Source organism: Asparagus officinalis, chromosome 1 (assembly GCF_001876935.1).
Source record: "Asparagus officinalis chromosome 1, Aspof.V1, whole genome shotgun sequence".
Classification (NCBI taxonomy): Eukaryota; Viridiplantae; Streptophyta; class Magnoliopsida; order Asparagales; family Asparagaceae; genus Asparagus; species Asparagus officinalis.
Window position 1 is genome coordinate 7,831,116 of NC_033794.1, and position 23,088 is coordinate 7,854,203.

Sequence of the window (23,088 nt, forward strand, 5' to 3'; positions counted from 1 at the left end):
AGTTGTAGTGAGGGAGAGTAATTGGTCAATTATATATTAAACCCAAACACAAACACCGACCAAACCATCCTCACGTCTTTCAACTTTCTAATGAATATTCTTATATTTCTCTCTCTCTTATTTATGCCCATGGATTAGATTACTCATTCCTCAGAAACCAATTAGCAAGTCAAAGCACGTACTGAATTATGAAATCATAAGCCAAATTAATATAATATGCTTTCTCAAAAAGGCTCTAATGATCTAAAGTTTTCATTGGCTTTAGCTGAAACTATGAACTTTCCATCAAATCTTTGGATTGGTTTTTCTGGTCTTTATGCTCTGGCCACTATCACACTTGACCATGTTAAATTAAATTAATTTGATAAAAGATTATAAACATCTTAACTGGGCATTGAAAATTATTGGTCTCACTTTACGGAAAAAGGTGCGTGAATGAGTAGGCATATATATTTCTTTCTTGGTTGATATAAATGCATGAATTGGAAACGGAAGAATAAATTTCACCAAACTATCATACACTATTATGATTTTGCAGGAAAATACTTTAAACCATTTTCATTATAGGAAACTACAACGGATTTAAAAATCGCCAGAGAACTCTCTTAACAATGATAATGACGTTGTTAAAAAGATCAATTACTCCTTCGAATGTCTGCTTGTATTTTTTATTGAAATGTTGTTGGAAACTCAATGCATTGTTGCAATAATATTGTAGACTGAAGCGCCTTTTATTCTACATGTTACAATATAAAAATATAAACCTCAACTATTACAATAACTTTGAAGTTTTGGTATAATGATAGAGGGATTTAATTTAGATGGTATAAGAGCAATTCAAGTTTGTTTCAGCTCATAAAAAAGGGTGATTGAGGCATTCTAGTAAAAATACTAATGATTAATTACTTGAAGTGTTTGGTAAAATAACGCAGCGGGGATAGCTCAGTTGGGAGAGCGTCAGACTGAAGATCTGAAGGTCGCGTGTTCGATCCACGCTCACCGCATGTAGTAATTTTTATAACTTTCTAAAATGATTTTGCAATTTTCACATTATTAATATTTTGAGTTTCACTAATTCATTGATATTGCACATTTGGTAAACGCTCACTGCATTGAAATGATCTTGCAATTTTGGCCTTATGAGTTAACACTGAGCAACTTCAGCATTGTTTTCAGTTTACACCTTTTGCATATGCACCCTTTTCATTCATTGCTACTGCATTTAAAGCTTGTTTATTCACATGTTCAACCCTGGGACTTTAGGAAATTTCGACTTTATCATTATTTATTAAACTTTTAATTTCTATCTTCTTTCCTTTATATATGACTAGTTTCGAACTTAAAAAAGGGTTAAACAAAAGGTAAGTGATCTTTTTAACCCTTAGACTACTTACAATGGAGGTGTTGAAAAAAGAATTCAACTGTTGAATTGGTTTAATGGAGTTGTTAAAGAGGGTGTTGAATCCCATTTGGATTAATTTGTGTTGAATTAATTCAACATGTTGAATAAGGAGTGGGAGAGGACCACACACAGGAGAGAGAGAGTAGATTGAACGCATGTCTTCATGCTATTGGGTGGTGGGATTTTTGAGAAAATAAGAATATGAAATAAAAGTGGTGGGGTAGGGTGTTGAATTTTATTAAACAAAACCATTGTAGAGTGTAAAAGTTGAGTGGGTGTTGAATTATTAGGTGGAAGAGAGAGAAGATGATGTGGAGTGTTAAAAAGTAAAAAGTAAAAAGTAGGGTGTTGAAAAACAAAACCATTGTTGATAGTCTTATAACAAGAAAGCTTTCCTTTGTAAGGCTTTTCAAAACCTTTTTAATCTTTAATATTTTATCAAAAGGCCTCCTAACAACATTAGCCACATGTTTTCACATGGGTGGATAAATTTAGGATGGTGGATACTATTTCCACTGAAAATTGTGATTCTCACGTTTAAAGAGGTTTCCTAACAAAATCTTAAAGGTAGTTTTCTAATAATGCCTAAAGGTAAGGTGAATTTTCTCATACGTCGTAAGGAGGGTATCTGATAACCTTTCAAAGTAAAGGGTTTTTTTCTTATCTTAGCACTAAAAAATGTGAAGCAATTTCTTTTTTAGCTGATTAATAGGCTTCTGAAGTCATGCTTTAAGTTAACCGAGGCACGTGTATAATTTACTTAATGGTGTGTTTGGGAGTTTACTAAGGGTAGGGAAGGAAAGGTAAACAATGGGAAGGGAAGGGAAGGGAAGAGAATTGTAATATGTTGTTTGGGAGTTGAGTAAGGTGAATGAAGGTGAAAGGAAGTAAATATATGTAAATTTACATAAATGACTTTATACTAATAACACATCAGGCCTTTTATTTGTTTTGATGGGGGTAAGAATGTCATTACACCCCTTTACCCGGAACCAAGCAATTTTAACCTCCTTTCCCCTTCCTTCCTTCTCTCTACCCTCCTTAAAAAAACTCTCAAACAAGGTGAAAGCCTCATTTCTCTTCCCCTGCCCCTCTCTACCCTCCATCCAAACAGGGCATAAGAGTTCCGTAGTGCAATCTAAATTTCATCATCCACCTCATCATTTTCCGAGCAATCAACTCTGGTTCGATCCTTTTTGAAGGTGAAATTATACTTTCAAGACATTGTTGGTATATGACCAACTTGGTGTTTTCTATCACGGATGGAATGCAGGTATCGAGGTAAACTATTTGAGGTGAACTATTTGTCATGCTACAGAATAGTTTGGAACTAATTGAGTAGCTATCGCATCTCATGTAAGTAGGATCGATGACGACCAATCTCATACCATATGCTATAAATGAAGAATTATAATTGCGAAGGAAAACCGAATGCTGAGCGAGTAGATAGAGCATGGAATATTTCCGGATCTAATTACACTTAATCGGACAAAATTTCATTATAACATGATAGAATCCTATTATATCAAATTTGATTTTAATTATATTTTGATGGAATTCCTTCATCAGTTTCAATAGATCATGATGTATAACCTTGTTGTGGAAAATGCTGATGAAGATACTATGCGTCAACTTACTCTAGCAGCAGCAAGCACCAAATTTAAGCATCGCTCATATATCGGTTGGCTCAGAAATCCATCACTAGAAACAGAAAACTGTAGAAAATAGTGGTCTGAAATTATTGCTCAAGTTCTCAGATGTCTGTGTACACTAAGATCAAACCACTTGAAGCGTGAAATAGAGTAGTTTAAGCAGGTACTGGGTCTCGAGTCCCTCCATTCAGGAAACAGCAACAACGGAGTTCAGAAGAAGTTCTTGGACTGCAGGCTGCTGGCAAAGTTCTGGAGGGAACGGATGTTTTTAATCGTTAAAGAAACAAATATTATATATCCACTTAAGTTAGCATGATTAAAAATGGACATGTATATGAAAGGATATCTTCTCATCGAACAGGGGATGGTTAAGCATCATCAGCGTGTTATTGTTTACAACAGCACGAACCAGCAACTCTCTAGCTTCTTCATGTTTCTTTCTCAGCATGTGGCACATCTGCAAAGAGTAATATAAGAAATTCAATGCCTTTAATAGTTCATGAATACAAGCAAAAATTTCTATGTTCATAATTTTTTGGATGGATACAACAAAACAAAGCCTTATGTCAGCTTATTGGCTTGGCCTTCACTCCTTCAGCTAAATTCAGAGATGTGCTTGGTTATCGACCATCATAACAGTCTCACTCCAACTTTTTTAGTTCCTTCTAATGATTGTAATAATACCCTTAACTATGACCATATAATGTGGATGAGACAAAACGGTAAGAATATTGAAAAGATTTGGTAGTCAGTTCATACTCAGTAGTCAGTTCCTGTAACTTAGAGTGGACAGAAATCATGCATGAAAATAGCACACTGCAATTTCATAATACCATATGCATTATTGGGTTCCTGACATCCCAACAGGTTCAGATCGAACCAAATGGATTCAGAGATCAAACTAATGGAAGAATCATGAAACAGAATAACCAACAATCATGATAATCGAGAAGCTGGTTTAATGTCAATTCCAAACATACAGGGTACGTAGAGGTATGATAGTTAAACTTTCAATATTTTTATGCACAGCTTTAATTCAATAGTGACCTTTTCTCTTCACAAGATGCTTTCTCAGTCATGGAACATGCATGGTATCCAATAGCTTTATCATGTTGTCGACTATCCAATGTGGCAAAGAAATTTTAATCGAACTGTCCAGGACAAAATAGGTTGATGCTCTTGTATTGATTCTGTATGATTAGGTTTACTATCATTTCACGTTGTTGAATTCCTTTTGATTATTTATCAAGGGTCATCTGTTCCATGGGCTGTTCCAAATGCAGTTCATAAGAGGATAATAATTGCCTTCATGCCTATTCCTTCCAATTCCTCCCTCTCTCTCTGCGTCTGGGTGTTTTTTATCATGAATAAATCCTATCTCACACACACCTTTTAGTATTCTGAACTGTTCTTACTTTTGGCAACCACTTTGCATAGCCTAAGCCCCTTAGGCAGATAGTTGGTTTAGTTTTTACATTATTATCAGTCTAAATTAACTAAGTATTTTCCCATCAGTGTCACCATGAAACCCTGAGACTCTGCCAGGAACCGTATAGCATACACTATTATTTTGTACATATTTCTTTAATCCGACATTACCTGGGAAGCTAAACCACATCCTTTTGTACCAGTATATAAACCCTCGATATAATGAGAATATTCATTTCCACCCAATGACAGGTAATTATACGTAGATTTTCGTGGCTCACAACCTCCAATTTTTGTCTTTTTTGTCCGCTTCGATCTAGTGACAACGAAACATGTGTACTTTTAAAGTTGGTGATTTTCATGGACTATAAACCTCTTTCACTTTTTTACTATTACTTTTTTTGACAATTTTTTTCCATTTCGACCCAATAGTAATTAAGTTTTTTTCTTCAAAACTCACGATTTTCATGGATTACAACCTACGATTTCTCCTAATTTTTGTTTGTTTCAACCTAATAAAAATAACTTGATGTGCTTCAAAATACACATTTTTCATGGGCTATAAACCCATGGTTTTTGTCCATTTTGACACAATAAAGATAAATTATATGAACTTCAAAATTTGTGATTTTCATGGCTTGTAACCCAAGATTTTTATCCATTTTGATCCCATGACAACTAATTATGCATACTTCAAATTGGTGATTTTCATGGGTTATAAACTTATAATACATGATTTTATCCATTTTTATCTGTTTCAACCCTATGTCAATTAATTAGATGTATGTTAAAACTCACGATTTTCAAGAGTTGTAACCTACAATTTCTATCCATTTTCGCTTGTTAGTCCTAATGAAAATTATTTGGCAATTAAGTTTCTCATGGGCTATAACCGTTGTTTCTTTTAAATTTCGCACATTTCGACCTAATGACAATTAAGTTACTTCCTTCTAACTCAAAATTTTCATGGACTATAACTACCAGTTTTTGTCCACTTTTATTTGGCTTAGCACTACACAAATTATCCAAGATACTTCAAATTTTGTAACTTTTATGGGCTGTAAGAACGAAAAGTTTCAAATTTTCTCCAATTTCACCTAATGGCAATTAGGTTTTATTTTCAAAACTTATAATTTTCATAGCCTATAACCAACAATTTCTTTTTCTTTTTCTTTTTTTTTTGTTTTGACCTCTGAAAATTATTTGTCATAACTTAGCATTTCTATTAATTTTCATTTGTTTCCACCTAATGGAAGTGATATGGCGTTCTTCAAACTTCGCAATTTTCATGGCCTACAACCGACGATTTTCAAAAAAATATCCATTTTGACCTAATGATAATTAATTTTTTTTCAAAACTCACGGCTTTCATGGCCTATAACCCACAATTTCTGTCCATTTTTGTTTGTTTGAACCTAATGGAAATTATTTGATATACTTCACAATACACAATTTAATTTCCATGAGTTATAACTTATAATACATGATTTTTGTCTATTTCGTCTGTTTTGACTCACTGTATACTTTAAATTTTGTACTTCATAGTTTATAACTCATGATTTTTGTCCATTTTTGCCTCTTTGGACCCAATTACAACTAATTATACATATTTAAAAATTAGTGATTTTCATGGATTATAACCAAAAGCTTTTATCCATTGTAGTCTATTTCAACCAAATTGCAATTAATTATGCATACTTTAAAGTTCACGATTTTCTGTGACCTACAATGTTTATCCATTTTCTTCTGTCTCGACCCAATGAAAATTATTTGGTGTTAATCGAAATTCCAATCTTCATTGGCTATAACTTGCAATTTCTTTCAAATTTCGCCCGTTTTGACCCAATGACAATTAAGTTTTTGCCTTCATAACTCACAATTTCATGGACTATAATCAATGATTTATGTCCATTCCACTCGGTTCGGCATTGTAGAAATTACTGGTGTACTTCAAAATTTGCAATTTTCACCCACCATTTTTTTCAAATTTTGTCTATTTCGACCTAATGGTTACTAAGATTTTTTAACTTGCAATTTTCATTAATTATAACCATTATTTCTTTCTTATTTTGTTTGTTTTGACCTATGGAAATTGGTTAAAATTCACAATTTTCAAGAGCTGTAAATCACAATTTTTGTTTCTTTCAACCTAAAGGAAGTTATTTGGCATACTTTAAAATTTATAATTTTCTAAGTTTGTATAACCCATGATATTTTATAATTTTCATCCATCTCAACCCAATGGCAATTATTTTTTAAAAAAATTAGACTCCCTTAATTTTTGTTTGTTTGGACCTAATGGAAATTATTTGATGTCCTTCAAACTACACAATTTTCATGGGTTAGTACCAAGGATTTTTGCTAATTTTAGTCCATTTTGACTTAATGAAAATTAGTTAGGTGTACCTTAAAATTTGTAACTTTCATGGTTTATAATTCATGCTTTTTGTCCATTTTTGTCTTTTGGACCCTATGATAAGTAACTATGCATACTCACCCACAATTTTTATCCATTTTCATCCATTTTGACCAAAATGCAACTAATTGTGTATTTATAAACTCGCGATTTTCAAGGGTTGTAATTTAAGCTTTCTGTGTATTTTCATTTGTTTCATCATAATGGAAATTATTTATCATATTTAAAAATTCACAATTTTCATTAGGTATTACCCATATTTTTTCAATTTTTTCCTTTTTGGCCCACTAGCAATTAAGTTTTTTCCTTTAAAACCAGCAAGTTTCATGGATTATAACTCACGATTTCTGATAATTTTCATTTGTTTCGACCCAATGGAAATTATTAGGCGTGCTTCAAAATTCAGAGTTTTTATGGCCTATAACCATAATGTTTCATAATGTTTTCAATTTTCATCCAATTCAACCCAATGACAATTAAATTATTTTACCCCAATACTCGTGGTTTTCATGGACTATAATCCACGATTTATGTACATTTTTATTTATTTTGACATAATGAAATATTTTAAAATTTTCAAGGGTTAATCCACAAATGTTGTCCATTTTCGTCTTTTTTGAACCAATAACAATTTATTATGCGTTCATCAAAACTTACAATTTTTTAAGGGCTATAGCTCATAATTTTATAATTTTTATTTATTTTGACCCCAATGGTAACATATTTCAAAATTTACAATTTACATAGCCTATAGCCCACGATTTATGTAAATTTCCATCCATTTCGATCCAATAGCAGCATTCAAAACTCACGGTTTTCGTGGACTGCAATCCACGATTTCATTTATTTTTATTTGTTTCACCTAATGAAAATTATTTGACAAACTTCAAAACATGCAATTTTCATGGGCTATAACCCATGATTTATGTCCATTTTCATCTGCTTTGACCCAATTAAATTTAATTACGTGTACTTCAAAATTTGCGATATTCATGGCTTATAACCCATAATTTTTGTCCATTTTTAGCCCATTCGATCGAATAATAATTAGTTATGCACCTTTCAAAATTGGTGATTTTCATGCGTGGTAACTGATTTTTTCCATTTTAACCATTTCGACCTAATATCAATTAATTACATGCTCTTCAAAACTCACAATTTTCAAGGATCGTAACCTACAATTTCTGTCTATTTTCATTTGCCTTGTCACAATGGAAATTGGTTGGTATTCTTAAAATTTTGTAATTTTTCATGTGTTATAACCCATGATTTCTTTCGATTTTTATCCATTTTAACCCAATGGCAATGAAGTTTTTTCCCCTTCAAAACTCGCAATTTTCATAGTCTATTTCCAACAATTTCTTTCCATTTCACTTGGGAGTTATTCATTGGGACATTTGGGGGGATAATGGGATAATTTTGAGAATTCTATTTCATAGTGTTATTCATTGGGACAATGAAACAAGGATATTAACTTTTTGTGTGATTGGTTTTTTGGAATACTAGTGAGATAATTTCACCACTTGGGATAAAATTACTCCACTCATATACAAAAATTTTGTCCCAATAATAAAAATTTACCCCAACCTCCATATTGGAACAATTTTGTTCCACTTTGAAGGCAATTGGGATAATTTTCAAACCTTTTTGTATTACTTAAACTAATACATGCTAATTATATTATAAATATATTACATGATATACAAAATATTAAGTAATAATATATTCAATATATTATATTATATTATCATGTAATAAAATAAAATATTATTATAGTTTAACATATTATATTTTAGTATAAAGTAAAATAATATTTATATTATAATAATATACTAAACCAATTGGATAAGTTAATTTAGAAGTAATTAATAGATAAAATTATATTTTAATAAGGTGCCACATCATCAATTATCCCACATGAATTGTCAAATGAAAGGCTCAAATTGTCCTATTATCCCATTTTATCTCACTTTACATCACTCAAAATATCCTAAAGAGATAAAATTGTTCCATTGGAATAATTTTCCCACTTATTCCCAATTTGTTCCAACCAATAAGCCCCCCTTATTTGGACATTATGGAAATTATTTATCATACGTTAAAATTTACAATTTTCCTTGGCTTAACCTATGATTTTTTTAAATTTTCATCCATTTCGATCCAATAGCAATTAAGTATTTTTTTCTTCAAACTCACAATTTTCAAGGATTATAATCTACAATCTATGTCCATTTTTATTTAGTTTGACCTACTAGAACTTACTTGGTGTACTTCAAAATTCTTAATTTTCATGAGTTATGTAAACTAATATTTTTTTCCAATTTTCGTCTAATATGACTCAACCAAGTTTTTTCTTCAGAACTCGCAATTTTCATAGAATATAACTCACAAATTCTGTCCATTTTTAATTGTTTCCACATAGTGGAAATTATTTACTTTGAGATTTTCAATTTTCATGGATTATAATCCTTGATTTTTGTCCATTTTTATTTGTTTCAAACCAATGATATTTAATTATGAGAATTTCAAAACTCGCAATTTTCAAAAGTCGTAACCAACGATTTTTATCAATTTTCGTTTGTTTCAACATAATGCAAATTATTTGGTCTAGTTTAAAATTTGCAATTTTCATGGCTTATAACTCATAACTTTTGTCAATTTTCGTCCATTTTGAGTAGGAGCGAGCATTCGGTCAGCTGATTCAGTTTTGACTGAAATTGGCCAAACTGAAATTGCACCACCTTGGTGCTAGAACCCGAACTGAAATGACCTTATCCTTTTCGAGTCAGTTTGGTTGGTTCTATTATTTTCCCCCCATTGGCTGATTTCAAATCTAGAATTGAATTGTACCCAAATAACTTTCATTGCAGTTCACATTTCCATATTGATTACTTGCCCAAAATTCTATTAATACCATAAATAATGGAGATTCTAGCTAGTGAGAAATTTTAGCCCTCTCTTTTCACGTATATCTTTTCTTTTAGTAAAAAGGAAGGCAGATAAATTTCCTTTTTTCGCAGCAAACAATGTGCATCTTTTCCTTTTTTGGAGCTAATGATATAGTAAAAGTTTGAGGACACTTGCTCAATTTAGAGAATCTTGCTCAATTCAGGCATTGTAGATGTGGTTTTGGGCTATAAATTTTGAAATGGGAATCACGTGATTGGAATAGGATTCGGATCCTCTCCATTTAGGTGGTAATAGGAGTCTCCAATTCCTTTAATCATTGTTGTACATTTCGAGTTCAATGGGCAATATTAGGCTACGAGATAAAACCACTATGGTCTTGAAAATCACTATTTTTCAATCGCTATTCTTCGGAAATCCCTATCGCAATAGTGGAATCCTATTTGGTCTAATTTCATCCACTGAATTTCAAATGTACAACAACGATTAGGAATTAGAGACTTCAGGTACCACCTAATTTGAGGATCTATCACATGATTTTAGGAAATAGAAAACGTCCTATTAAGGTGATTAGATTAAGTCCAATTAGGTTGAAATCCAACACCCTCTAACCCAGTAATTTAAACCCAATGTAATTATATCTTGTTCGGTCTTTATGGGCGGTTCGGGTTGAGATTTCTTAAACCTACCTGAATTGAATTAGAATATGCACTGAATTGAACTGTTGAAGTTCGAACAGTTTCGTCAATAACTTTGGTTTAGACCAAACTGTACTCACCTTAATTTCGACCCAATAAAAATTACTTTTCTAAAATCCATGATTTTCATATACTGTAACTCATAATTTTTGTTTATTTTTATTTGTTTCAACCCAATTATTTGACTTACGTCAAAATTTGTGATTTCATGGCTTATAACCCACGATTTTGTCCTTTTTTGTCCGTTTCAACCTGACGACAATTAATTATCCATGCTTCAAAATTGGCTATTTTTATAAGTTATAACCTACTATGTTTATTCATTTTCGTCAATTTCGACCCAATGGTCACATAGAAAGTGCAAGTGGAATGTGAACCCCAGTCGTTCTACACTACAAGGGGCTTAACTACTGTGAATAAGGGGCACCAACAAGTATTTTGCATTTTGTAATCTAATATATTTCTGTGGATCTAGAAACATCACTTTACGTTGATATTAGTGATAATTGAAAATGAAAACCATAAACCACAATAAATGTTGAGAATATATCCACAAAACCTAGCTCCAAATTTATAAATTCATAATGTCGTTAAAATTCACTAGAATGGTCAATATGAAATTCAAACTCTATTTATCAACCATCAAGGAATCACTTGTGGTTAGGGGTGCATTCGGTCCGGATACGGCTCGGATATGATGCTTACCATATCCATATCCGCTTACCCATCTCGGATACGGATACGGATACGGATATACCTCGGTAAGAAAAACTTATAACCATATCCGCTAAAATCGGATACGGTTACGGATATACATGCGGATATATAAGCGGATATGCATGCGGATACAAAACAGATATGAGAAAACTAGATAGTATTGAGAAAAACATAGTTCATGTGATACAAAAAAGTTCGTTAATATGTCCATTATAACTAAATAGTTAAGATTAGTCATCTTGATCATCAAAATTAACCACAAATCCATAATCTAAGAATCGAAACTATCGTAAGAGTATGACTAATATGTATTCGGATATTTCGGATACGGATACGGATATTTCACTACAAAATCATATCCATAACCATATCCTATCGGTTATAGATTTGAGTAACCATATTCGTATCCTAACGGATACGGTTACGGATATTTCATCGGATACGGATACGGTTTAGCACCCCTACTTGTGGTGGTATCCAAAGCTGAAATACTGATATGGATACGGTTTAGCACCCCTACTTGTGGTGGTATCCAAAGCTGAAATACTCTTACTGTTGCTATTTTTCTTCTCACTTTCTATCTCAATGTGTGTGTTTTTCTTTTGGAGAAAAGGAATGGCTTATTCATACAACCAAATAAGTAAGACACGTGAAATGGGCAATATACTCACATCATCAAGTTTATTCATGTAGGCTTCAGCTTTCTCAAGATTTTCATCTTTCTCCGCTAATGGTACAACTTCAAGGCCTGCTAACCCTCCCAACTCAGGAGCACCAGTTGAATCGCCAGCACAAGTAATAGTATAACTTGCCTCCAACTTTTCAGTCACGGGGACCTTAAAAGAAGGCAAAGCAAGGAAGACAAACATTACAATTTACTATAACATCATATCAATCAGAACAAGAGTAACACAAACGGATGCAGTCCTAAAATTATGTGCATGATATTCAACAAAATTACCACTGCCCTTTCAGTTCTGAGAGAAAGTTCAGATGGCATCCTGTCAAATTAGACAAAGCCTTCAAATAACTCTAAATTTTACTAGAGATAATTGTTCAATATTTTTTTAATTCTCACATGGGCTGATGCCTAATAGAGCTGCCCATGTTTTAATTTTTTAAAATAAAGTGGTGGACCCCACCGAAGAAAATTAGGACATGGGCTTCACTGCATAGTAAAATAATATTATTTTATTAGTGCATAGTGTTTTCCCAAATGCTATAAATAGACCCTAAATCCTTAAGGAAAATTCATTCCAAAAACAACAATAAATATATACAAATATATGTTGTAAAATAGCTAGTGCTCGTAAGAACAGTGTCTGGACCGAAAAGGTCTTATAGATCGAGGAGATCATTGCCTTGACCGAAATGTCTGATAGATCGAGGAAATCTTTTCCTTATAGATCAAGGTGATCTTTTGCCTTAGAGATCGAGGAGATCTTGACAGTACTGGGTTGGTGCACACAAGAGTACTATACTGCTGTTCTTGAAAGCAATTTGGTCTTAGGATGCTTACACCGGAATATGCCAAATATTGCTTTAAACATAGCGTTTTACAAACGCACAGCAGCTGAGTTAAAAAATTTTAAATTACTGTACTTCAGCTTTCTTTTCAGTTTTTGCTGCTTTATATCTGTATTATTCCAGATTTAACCACATGTGCCAACAATCTTAAAACAATATTTTAATCTACCATGAATCCTATAAGGACTCTTGGAGTGGACTGTCTTAAGTTAGAAAACTTTGACGGTTCCAATTTTAACGCATAGTGTCAGAAAGTAATCTTCGGGATGCAACTCCTGAAAATCTACTATGTGGTTTCTGAGGAGAAACTAGACTCTGAAAAAGATCTTGAAGCTGAAGCCTCTTCAGCCAGAGATGATCACTTCTGCAGGAGTTATCTTCTTAACTGTCTAACCGATCATCTAGCAGATGCTTACACCAACAAACCCTTTGCAAAGGAAATTTAGAATGCTTTGGAGGACCAGTACAAGGATGAGGAGAAGCTGTCCAAATCTCACCTCATTGATAAGTTTCTGGACGTAAAGTTCGAAGATGACACTGAGTTTTGCCTCAAGTTAAAGAGCTTGAAAAGCTTGTTATGAAGCTGAAGGATGAAAAGATCAGTCTTTATCAAACCTTCATTTCTGGTGCAATTGTCAACAAACTTCCTCCATCTTGGATGTCATTCTCCACTGACATTCGGAGAAGGAAAAGACAGATAACTCTGTCTAATTTGAAGAGGTTCATTCGGATCGAGGACGACACTCGGACTCGCACGAAGACTGAGCTCCTTGCTAAGCAGAAGTCGTCTGCTAACATGGTGGCTGCTAACTCTGAGAAAAATAATAATTCATCTTTCAATAAGAAGTTCTTTAACAAAAGGAAGAACTAGAATTCAGAGAACCTGAACGTCCAGAAGAAGGAGTTTAAGAAAAGCAGCAAATGCTTCAACTATGGGAAGCAATGATATTTTGCCAAAGACCGTAAAGCACTAAAGAAGGAAACAACGCACAATGTCAATCAAGTTGATTGTGTGGCTATGCTCTTCCAGGTAACAACTCCCAATAATATTTCTGATTGGTGGCTAGATACAGGTGCTACTTGTCATGTCTGCTCCAACAGAGATTTATTCTTTTCTTATGTTGCTGGTAAAGAGAACGTATCAATGGCTGTTTGTTCTGTAGTTCCTATTCTTGGAACTGAGACTGTGGTGCTGACTCTTTCTTCAGGAAAGACTCACATTGAAGAATGTGAAATATGTTCCCTTAATTGTCAAAAACTTAGTCTCTGAAAAACTACTGTGTGATGCAGGCATGAGGCTGGATTTCTAAGGAGGAAAGGTTGTGTTATCCTTCAAGAAAATATATTTTGGTAATGCATATCGTACTAATGACATGTATAAAATTAGTACGAGTGCACCCAACCCCGTTGTAAATGCAGTATCCTCTTCTGCTTACTCCTCTATGTTATGACATAATAGGCTGGGACATGTAAATTATAAAAAAAAAATTCAGCATAGAGAAGTTAGAATTACTTCCAAAATGTGAGGGTAACAAACATGAAAAGGTTGAAGTTTACGCGCAAGCAAAGCTGACGAGGAAGCCATTTTCATGTGTTACGAGGAGCACCAACCTGTTGAATCTGATTCATTTGTGATTTCAAGAGCTTCGTCACTCGTGACGGCAAGAAGTACTTCATCACATTCATTGACGACCATTCTTGCTTCTGCCACGTTTACATATTAAAATCTAAAGATGAAGCATTCAGCAAGTTTGTCGAGTTTCGGACTCGAGTGGAGAAGCAGCTTGGACTGCAGGTGAAAAGACTTAGGAGCGACAGAGGAGGAGAATACTGATCTAAGGAGTCAGAAACATACTTCAAGAAGCATGGAATCATTGCAGAAACTATTGTTCCATTTTCTCCGCAATCTAATGGGATTGTAGAAAAAAGAATCACACATTGACCGAGATGATAAATTCGTTGCTAATCATATCTGTTCTTCCTACCTACTATTGGGGAGAGGCTTTGCTGATGACAAACTGAATTTTGAACAGAGAACCCTACTCCAAAAATGATAATATCCCTCATCAGTTATGGTTGGGGTATCCAGATTCTTTAGATAGTCTCAAAGTGTGAGGGTGTCTCGCATACGTTCGAATTCCAGATATCAGAAGACCTAAGCTCGAGCCAAAGGCAAACAAATGTGTGTTTCTTGGCTTTGTTGGAGATAGCAATGCGTGCAGGTTCTTGGATGTTGGAACCAACTCCATCATTGAAGCTCGGGATGCAGAATTCTTTGAGGATAAGTTTATCAAAGATAAAGGCTTATTGCTCAAAGATATAACAAAGAATGCTAGTATCAATGTTGAAAACAAAGTGTTATATGGCGTAAAATGGCGTTTAACGTGACGTAGCGATGGGTTAACGCTATGTAGCGTTTTGAAATAGCGCAGATCACAAATAATGTACGCTATTTCGGACATAGCGTACGTTTTGTGGCGTTTTTGCGTAGCGTTGCTTAGCCTGCGTTATTTGATTAATAGCTAGGATTTATTTTAAAAAAAAATCAACGACTGTGATTGACTTCAAATTCAACAAAACCCTAAAATAAAAGAGATGTCGTCGCCCAGATTCTAACCTCGTCGTCGTCTTCGTCTCAGGCCCTCGTCGTCGTCTTCGTTTTAGGCCCTCGTCGTCGTCTTTGTCTCAGGTCCTCGTCATCGTCGTCTTCGTCTCAGGCCCTCGTCTTCGTATTCGTCTCAGGTCCTCATTGTCGTCATCGAACTTAGGGCCTTCGTCGTCGACGAACTTAGGAGACTGGGGTTTTCTTGGGCCGCTACACATGGTGACGGCGACTGATGAGAGAGAGAGAGGGTTGGTTCGTAGAGAGAGAGAGAGGAGGGGGGAAGGAGATGATGAGGGAAGAGGTGAGGATGGGGTGGGGTTTTTATAAAGGAATTAGAAGAGGATAAGGTCGGCTCTCTTTCTCTCTCTCTAGATTAGCAGAGAGCTGAGGATAGGATGGGGTTTTTATAACAGAGTTGACGGCGTAGGAGGCATTTCCGTCTGATGTGGGTTTTTTTTGTTCGTTTATTGGCTGATTTGCACATATACCCTTAAATTATGGGTATTTGTGAAAATAATTTTTAAATGTGAGTATTTTGAATGTTATATATCTATAAATTATTTAAATAATAATAAATTATTTAACCTACGTTACGCTATGCGTTGTTGCTATTGTAACCTAACCAGAGGTAAGCGTTACACTATGTGTTAACGTTATTTTCAACATTGGCTAGTATGTCAGATGCACAAGAGAAGCCAGTTTCATGAGAAACTGAAAGTGTCAATGATGATGGAGTTATCGAATCATCTTCCAAACGTATCAGAAGACATAAAGATTTTAGAGATGACTTCATCATCTATAATGTGGAAGGAGATCCACAGACTTTTCAAGAAACAATGCAATCAACAGACGTTCTTCTGTGGAAAGAAGCTATAGATGATGAGATGGATTCATTAATCCATAATCACACTTGGGAGCTGATGGATGTACTTGAAGGTGTAAGGCCTATCAATTGCAAGTGGATCTTCAAGAAGAAGTTTTGTCCTAATGGTACTATTGAGAAGTACAAAACAAGACTGGTGACGAAAAGATTCTCTCAGAAAAAAGGTATAGATTTCTTTGATATCTATGCACCAGTTTGCAGGATCACTACCATTAGAGTGATTATCTCATGGGTTACGATTAAAAGGTTTGTCATACATCAAATGGATGTGAAGACTGCCTTTCTCAATGGAGATCTCACTGAAGAGATATACATGGAGAAACCAGGACTTGATGCTCCTGATAAAGTTTGTAAACTTGTTAAGTCTCTATATGGACTTAAACTGGCACTGAAATTCTGGCATGAGAAGTTCGATGGGGTTGTTCACAACAATGGGCATCAAGTCAGTGAATCTGACAAGTGCCTATACATCAAGGTCGCTGAAGAAAATGTGATGGTTATCTGCCTCTATATGGATGATATACTCATCATCGGGAGTGATTTGGAGATAGTAATATCTATCAAGAAATTTCTCTCAGCTCAGTTCAGCATGAAGGACCTTAGAACTGCGGACGTGATCTCGGAATCAAAATCATATATTCTGAAGAGGGTATTGGATTCTCCCAATCTCATTATGTTGAAAGCATGCTAAGAAAGTATGACTACAACGACCTGTCAAAATTATCAGTGTCATACGATTACAACAAGAAGCTTCAACCAAACACTGAAAGACCAGTAGAGCAGCTGAGGTAAGGTTTTAAATATCGGCTGACATATCCGACGTGTCGGCCGACATCGGTTTGAGGGCTTGACCGATACGACATGGACGTTTTCAACTCGTATGTCGGTTTTCAGGGCCAAATCGGAAATATCAGGGTCATATCGAGCATATCGGCCTATTTTTTAGTTATGAAGAATCGGTCGATATGGTTTTTTTTTAAGATCTGTTTTTTGTTATCGGGTTTGGATTTAGTGATAAATACCCAAACTCGTTTGACTCGTTCTCATGTTTAAGGGTTTCTTATAAACCCGATAAAAAGAATTTATGAACCCAAATCCATATATTATTTACTTTTTTATATGTTTAGCCTATAGAATTTATAAAGTATGTTTATATTGAATTTATGAATGCTTAGATTACATTTAGGACATGATATTATACATATGCGCACTACCCGATATGGCAATCCGATATTTAGTTAATGTCCCCCGATATATCCTCGATTTTCGCTATCCGATATGGATTTCAACCATCCGATATGAACCTGACATCCGACATTTAAAACCTTGAGCTGAGGTACTCAAAGATCATTGGGAGTCTCATGTACGCGATGAGCTGCACAAGGCTAAACATTACATTCACTGTAGGAATGCTTAATAAGTTCACAAGTAATCTTGGAAAGCTTTATTGGGATGATGTCCAGAGATAGATGAGATACTTAAAAGGAACTACAGATCTGGGCCTATTCTACACTGGATATCCGACTATAATTGAAGGCTATTCAGATACGAGTTGGTGCTCAGAACCAGATGAGTGCAGATCTATTGGAGGATTTGTCTTCACTATGGGTGGAGCTGTCGTCTCGTGGAAGTCTAAGAAGCAGATAATGATTGCATAGTCATCGATGGAATCTAAGTTTTTCGCACTCTGTGCTGCAGGAAATGAAGCTGAATGGCTCAGTTGTTTTCTCCGAGACCTTCAATTGACAGAATTGTAAGGCGCGATTACTATCTATTGTAATAATCAAGCGGCGAGTGCTGTGACAGCTAACTCGATGTTCAATGGAAAGAAGCGGATCATTCGTCTGAAGTATGGCTATTTGAGAGAGCTCATCTGTCAAGAAGTCATCTCTGTGATTGACGTCCGATCTTCAGAGAATGTCGCTGATCCTTTGACTAAGGGTCTGAAAAAGGACATAATCGAAAGGACATCTATTGGAATGGGTCTCAAAGTTTTGTAAGTCTTACAAATATTTACCATTTATATCAAGTTTTTAGTTCAAAGCTTATGCTACTAATGATAAGATAATTGGTTCAAAAGTCAAGTAAGATTTACAAGTGAAATCCTAGGGGGGTTCAAGTTTTCTTAGATTAATCGGTGTCTAAGGCAAGATTTAGGAGTTACGTAACACGTTCCGTAAGGAACGAGGTACTTAATTGATCTTTGATCTTCCTCTAGTACTATCCTTACCTGACTGAACTACCCGAGTAAAACTTTGATCTTTTCACTTAGGATCCTATCATGTAAAGGAGATGATTGTTAAGTATTAATGAATACAAAGCATTTCGGATATGGGGTATTAGATAGGAAACACATCTAAAAGACTCACCTAGAATCCTATCATGAGAAAGGATGGCTCTTAAGACTGAATGAGTTCAAAGCATTTCGGATGTGGGATGTTTGAATTACTATACTTCACCTTTCTTTTCAGTTTTTGCTGCTTTATATCTGTATTATTCCTGATTTAACCACATGCGCCAACAATAATATTATTTTATGTCCTAAGCATACCTTCTGATGCTCAATTCCATGACACGCTTCAATGAATTTGAGTTCTTTGAACCATCTATTTAGTCGTGAGGTGTAATATACAATATTAGGCTTCAACACCAACCCATGAGAAAAATCTAAGCCAATTTATATAGACAATATCCTGCAAGTAGGAATATTTCCACTGCATGGAAGAATTAATTGGTTTGAGTGAAACAAGATGCGTGTCACCCAAGAATGGACCTTGCTTTCCCGGGNGAATATCTTAGAAATAATTGCCCATTCAAACAACTGAAACAGTTAAAAGATCAAACTTTCATAGTGAACAATGCAACAAATTATGAAACCCTAGTATCAGAGAATATTACATATTTTTAATTTAACTATTTGCTACTGAGAAAGCTGCTTTAATAGAGGATACAATTTATATCTAGAAGAAATAAAGGCATCTTATTTATTGGCATGTTTATTTCCTCGTGTACGGAGCCCCATCATAGTTTCTTTGAAGTAACACAGTTTTCTATAAATATAAGGTGAGAAGTATACTCTTCTAGTATGTTAATTACTACTGTTTCTAGAACTGAAGTAAGAATCCCACATAGCTTAAGATAACCAGTCTTGATCACATGTGGGCTATTAGCCTAAGAGGGCATTGATCTCTAGTACTGGTGAATGTAGAATATCCGTGAATTTTGAAGAAGAATATTTACAAAGTAGGAAGGTACTTCACAGGGGTTAGAAAATTTTAGAACCATGGACAAAATGAGGGTAGTTGAAATGATAATTTTGACATTAGCAATAAGGAACTTGCTAGAATGACAGGCCAAGAAATAAGTTCGTTCTTAAGAAGTTTGAGGTGGATTCAACTGAAAGGATAAGTGATAACAAATTAGATGGTTTTATAAATGAACAATAGACAGTGATAACCCAATTTCATCTGCTAGGACTGTACTGTAAAATCCAATAGGACCAGGTGTACACCAAAACTGGACAGTGGAACTTAAAAAAAAAACATGGTTACTACCACTCTACAAAGAAGAGACGTTATTAAAAAAGAATGGACAAGAGCACCATAAAAGACCAATATATTTGGTAGGATTTGTTATAATTATTGTCATAGCCGTATATTTTCAAAGCATTAAATATAATGAAATTAAAGCATACAACAAAAAGAACCTCAAATGCCTTCCGCTTTAAAGGTGTGGTTGCCCTTTTCTCTGTGATAGAATATGCCATAGTAGATGCTGGTTCTAGGGGAAACTCTGAGTTGCTCTCAGAACCTCTTGCTGGATCAGCTTCTTTTGACGCTGCAGAATTCTGTACTTTTCTGTTTGACTTTGTTATACTACAGCATAATCAAATACTGAGGTTAGGAGAGCCCTTCAACGTCTCAGTCACTGGAAGTGTCAGCAAATTAGAAAGGATAAGTCGAGGAGTGAGGAAAGACAAGACATTGTACTTTGAAATATTCAATCTACTATCAAAAGCTTTTTCGTCATCTTTCTCCAGTGGTGCTGGAAGTTCAATGCCTGTTAAGTCTCCCACCTCAGAAAAGCCACTTGAATCCAGATCTACAGCACAACTTTCATGTGCTTCCAACTTTTCAGGTACAGAGAGCTGCAAAAAGACAAACACGAAACAACTGGTAGAATTTACTATAACGACATATCCATCATAATAAACATAATACAAACTAGTGATCCTAAAACTATGTGCATGATGCGCATCAAATGTGTTATACCGCTGCCTTTTCAGTTCTTGGAGAAATTTCTAGGGATTTCCTGCAGAATTTGACAAAGCATCCAAATTAGTTCAGGAATTTAACTGAGGCAACACAGTTTGATGTCCTAGGTATACCTTCCAATAGTCAATTTCATGACACGCTTTAATGGATTCAACTTCTTCGGATTATCTGTTGAATCCTGCAGTGTTTCATGTAGAAGAGACATTTAGGTTCAGTTTTAATCCACTTCAAAAACTATGAAGCCAAATTGTATTCAAAAGAACATACGTAGGAATATTTCCTTTTGTATGGAAATATTACACGGTACTAGCAGTTTCCAGCATATATAACAAATATGCAAATGGTTACCATGAATAAGCCTATTTTCTGAAGCCAAAAAAAAAGACATCTTTAAAATAATTATCATAAACTATCTTTACTTGCACCTGAAACTGTTAAATATACTTAAACAGGCTTACGCAAGGTACAATAATTTACAAAAAAAACTAATGTTGAATAAAATTGTAGATGTTCTGTTTCAGTAATTGCTTTCTGCTAACCAGAATGCTACTTAATAGAGTTCATAATTAGAGGGAGAAGAAAATAGATGCATTTCAACCACCTATGTGTTTATTTCTTAAACCAGGAGTCTCCAACATAGTTCCTTTGATGTCAATATAGTTCGGAAGTACAGAGGAATGCCTTTTTAAGGTGCTTTCAGATGGCTAAACATATCCAGCCTTGATCACATCTAGCATATAGAAATCACAGGTATTCTTTAGTCCATATGAAAATAAAATACCATGGAGTTGAGTTAACAAGATGCTCATAGGACTGCACATGCTTTGGCGAGGAGGGGGAGAAAGCAGCATGACCAAGCATACTGATAGCTGAAATGAAAGGCTGGCAAGAAGGAATTTGCTAAAGACTGTAAGGAATAAGTTAATACTTTAAAAGTTTGAGGTGATTTCAACCGAGAGAATAAGGGGAATTGCCCCCCAATTAAGTTATTTTAACTACAGTAAATGATCTTTTGAATGGATGAAGACTCTCCAGCTTATGACCTATCATTCATTGGTATGCAAGAGAGATGAGTACACAATCTAGAGGTTGTAGGATTGTACTAGAACATCTGAAAACACTAGGGATGGACCAAAATGAACCTAGACTGAAGAAGTAGAAAAAATAACAAGGTTATTGCTAAGTGACACGGATAAGACCTTAATGAAGCATAACGAAAACAAAATACAAAAAAAGAAGGTGGATAACTACATAATTTTGGGGCACAAGATTGTTGCAATTTTTGTAGAAACCACATATATTCAGAGCACTGAAGATTAGACACAAAAGCATATAACAAGAAGAACCTCGAATGACTTCCGCTTCAAAGGTGGGGCCAAAGATGCACTTTTCTCCTCTATAAAATTTGCTTTGGGTTCTGTTTGCAAGAAGAACCCTGAGTTGCCCTCAGAAAATCTCACTGATTTTGCTTCTGTAGTCTTGTAGTTTAATTTTGTTTTGCTACAGGAGGAAAGAGTCCTTTAACTTCGGAGTCATTGGAAGCATTAGCAGAAAAGGGGGGGAAGTTAAGTGGATAAAATAGATGAGACCAGTACCTCGAGATATTCGATCTACTATCAAATGTTTTGTCAACTTTGGTAGAAGAACGATTAATTTCAATGGGAACAATCTTGGAGCTTTTCCCAGATACAACACTAGAAACAGAATTTGGGATGATACTCTTTGCTGTATTTTTTGCAACAATCTTTTGCTGCAATACGGAGGCTTCAAGTTTGAATCTGCAAAAAAGTTGATGCAAATATTATCCAATCACAGGATTTATCAGTGGAAAACTGGGTATGAAATTTGATGACTTATCACACAGATATAAGAACAAAGGAAAACCCTAGTTCGGGATTAAATATTTTCATTTATTACATAATGACTCGAATCGTGAAGAAATATGCTTCTTTACTTGGCTGCATGACCAACGATAATTGCAATTATGCTAACCAGTTTCTGTCAACTTGATGGTTCACTTTTCAGTAACCTGCCAAACACTTATTTCTCTTAACTTATTTTTTCTTAAAATATTTTGGCTATTAGATCAAATGACCAATATGTTCCCTATGTGCTTCTCCAGGATGCTACTAGAATTGTAGACGGTACTAACAGGTAAAGGGGTTTTGAAGTTTTTTTCACGTGAACTAATCAGTTGTATTTTGAACAGTTTCATTTAAAGTTCTCAAACCTAGTGACTACTCAGAACATAAAACTAGTTTTGCGTAATAGCATAGGACCACTCAATGCATTGAAGTATTTTTTTAATATGTTTTTGACATATAGACCAAGATGAAAGTTGAAGATCACTCATTGGGTGGCATAAAAAAATGCTGATAGGTGGGAACAGGTTTTAAATTTGGTTTTAAGGATAAAAAGGGACATACTTTACATATGCACATGTTGACAGTATGTGCAAAACAATAATATCTGGTGGGTTAAGATTATTGCCACGATTTGGGTTAGCATGTAGCAAAACTGAGAACAATTTATGCAAGAGAGGGTACAGCTGTACAGCAATAACATGCAGCAAACGCCAG

At 34.7% G+C, this 23,088-nt stretch overlaps 1 protein-coding gene and 1 non-coding gene across 3 annotated transcripts in view; one reads left to right on the forward strand and one right to left on the reverse strand.

The window, feature by feature from the left end:
- TRNAF-GAA lies at nucleotides 932-1,004 on the forward strand. Its single transcript has one exon. It is a non-coding gene; the product is annotated as a tRNA-Phe (tRNA).
- The window catches only part of LOC109848084 (uncharacterized protein At4g18490), a 26,573-nt gene continuing 6,500 nt past the window's right edge, over nucleotides 3,016-23,088 (reverse strand). The window contains exons 10-18 of one of the 2 annotated variants that reach the window (XM_020417400.1): nucleotides 22,105-22,287; nucleotides 21,856-22,009; nucleotides 20,623-20,687; nucleotides 20,507-20,546; nucleotides 20,225-20,382; nucleotides 19,942-20,110; nucleotides 11,892-12,056; nucleotides 3,401-3,511; nucleotides 3,016-3,318 (exon numbers count right to left, since the gene is read on the reverse strand). In XM_020417400.1, coding sequence (XP_020272989.1) covers nucleotides 3,265-3,318; nucleotides 3,401-3,511; nucleotides 11,892-12,056; nucleotides 19,942-20,110; nucleotides 20,225-20,382; nucleotides 20,507-20,546; nucleotides 20,623-20,687; nucleotides 21,856-22,009; nucleotides 22,105-22,287 — 1,099 coding nt within the window. In that variant the 3' untranslated portion in view covers nucleotides 3,016-3,264. The remainder of the gene's footprint in view (nucleotides 3,319-3,400; nucleotides 3,512-11,891; nucleotides 12,057-19,941; nucleotides 20,111-20,224; nucleotides 20,383-20,506; nucleotides 20,547-20,622; nucleotides 20,688-21,855; nucleotides 22,010-22,104; nucleotides 22,288-23,088) is intronic. The other variant, XM_020417408.1, reaches the window with a different exon arrangement.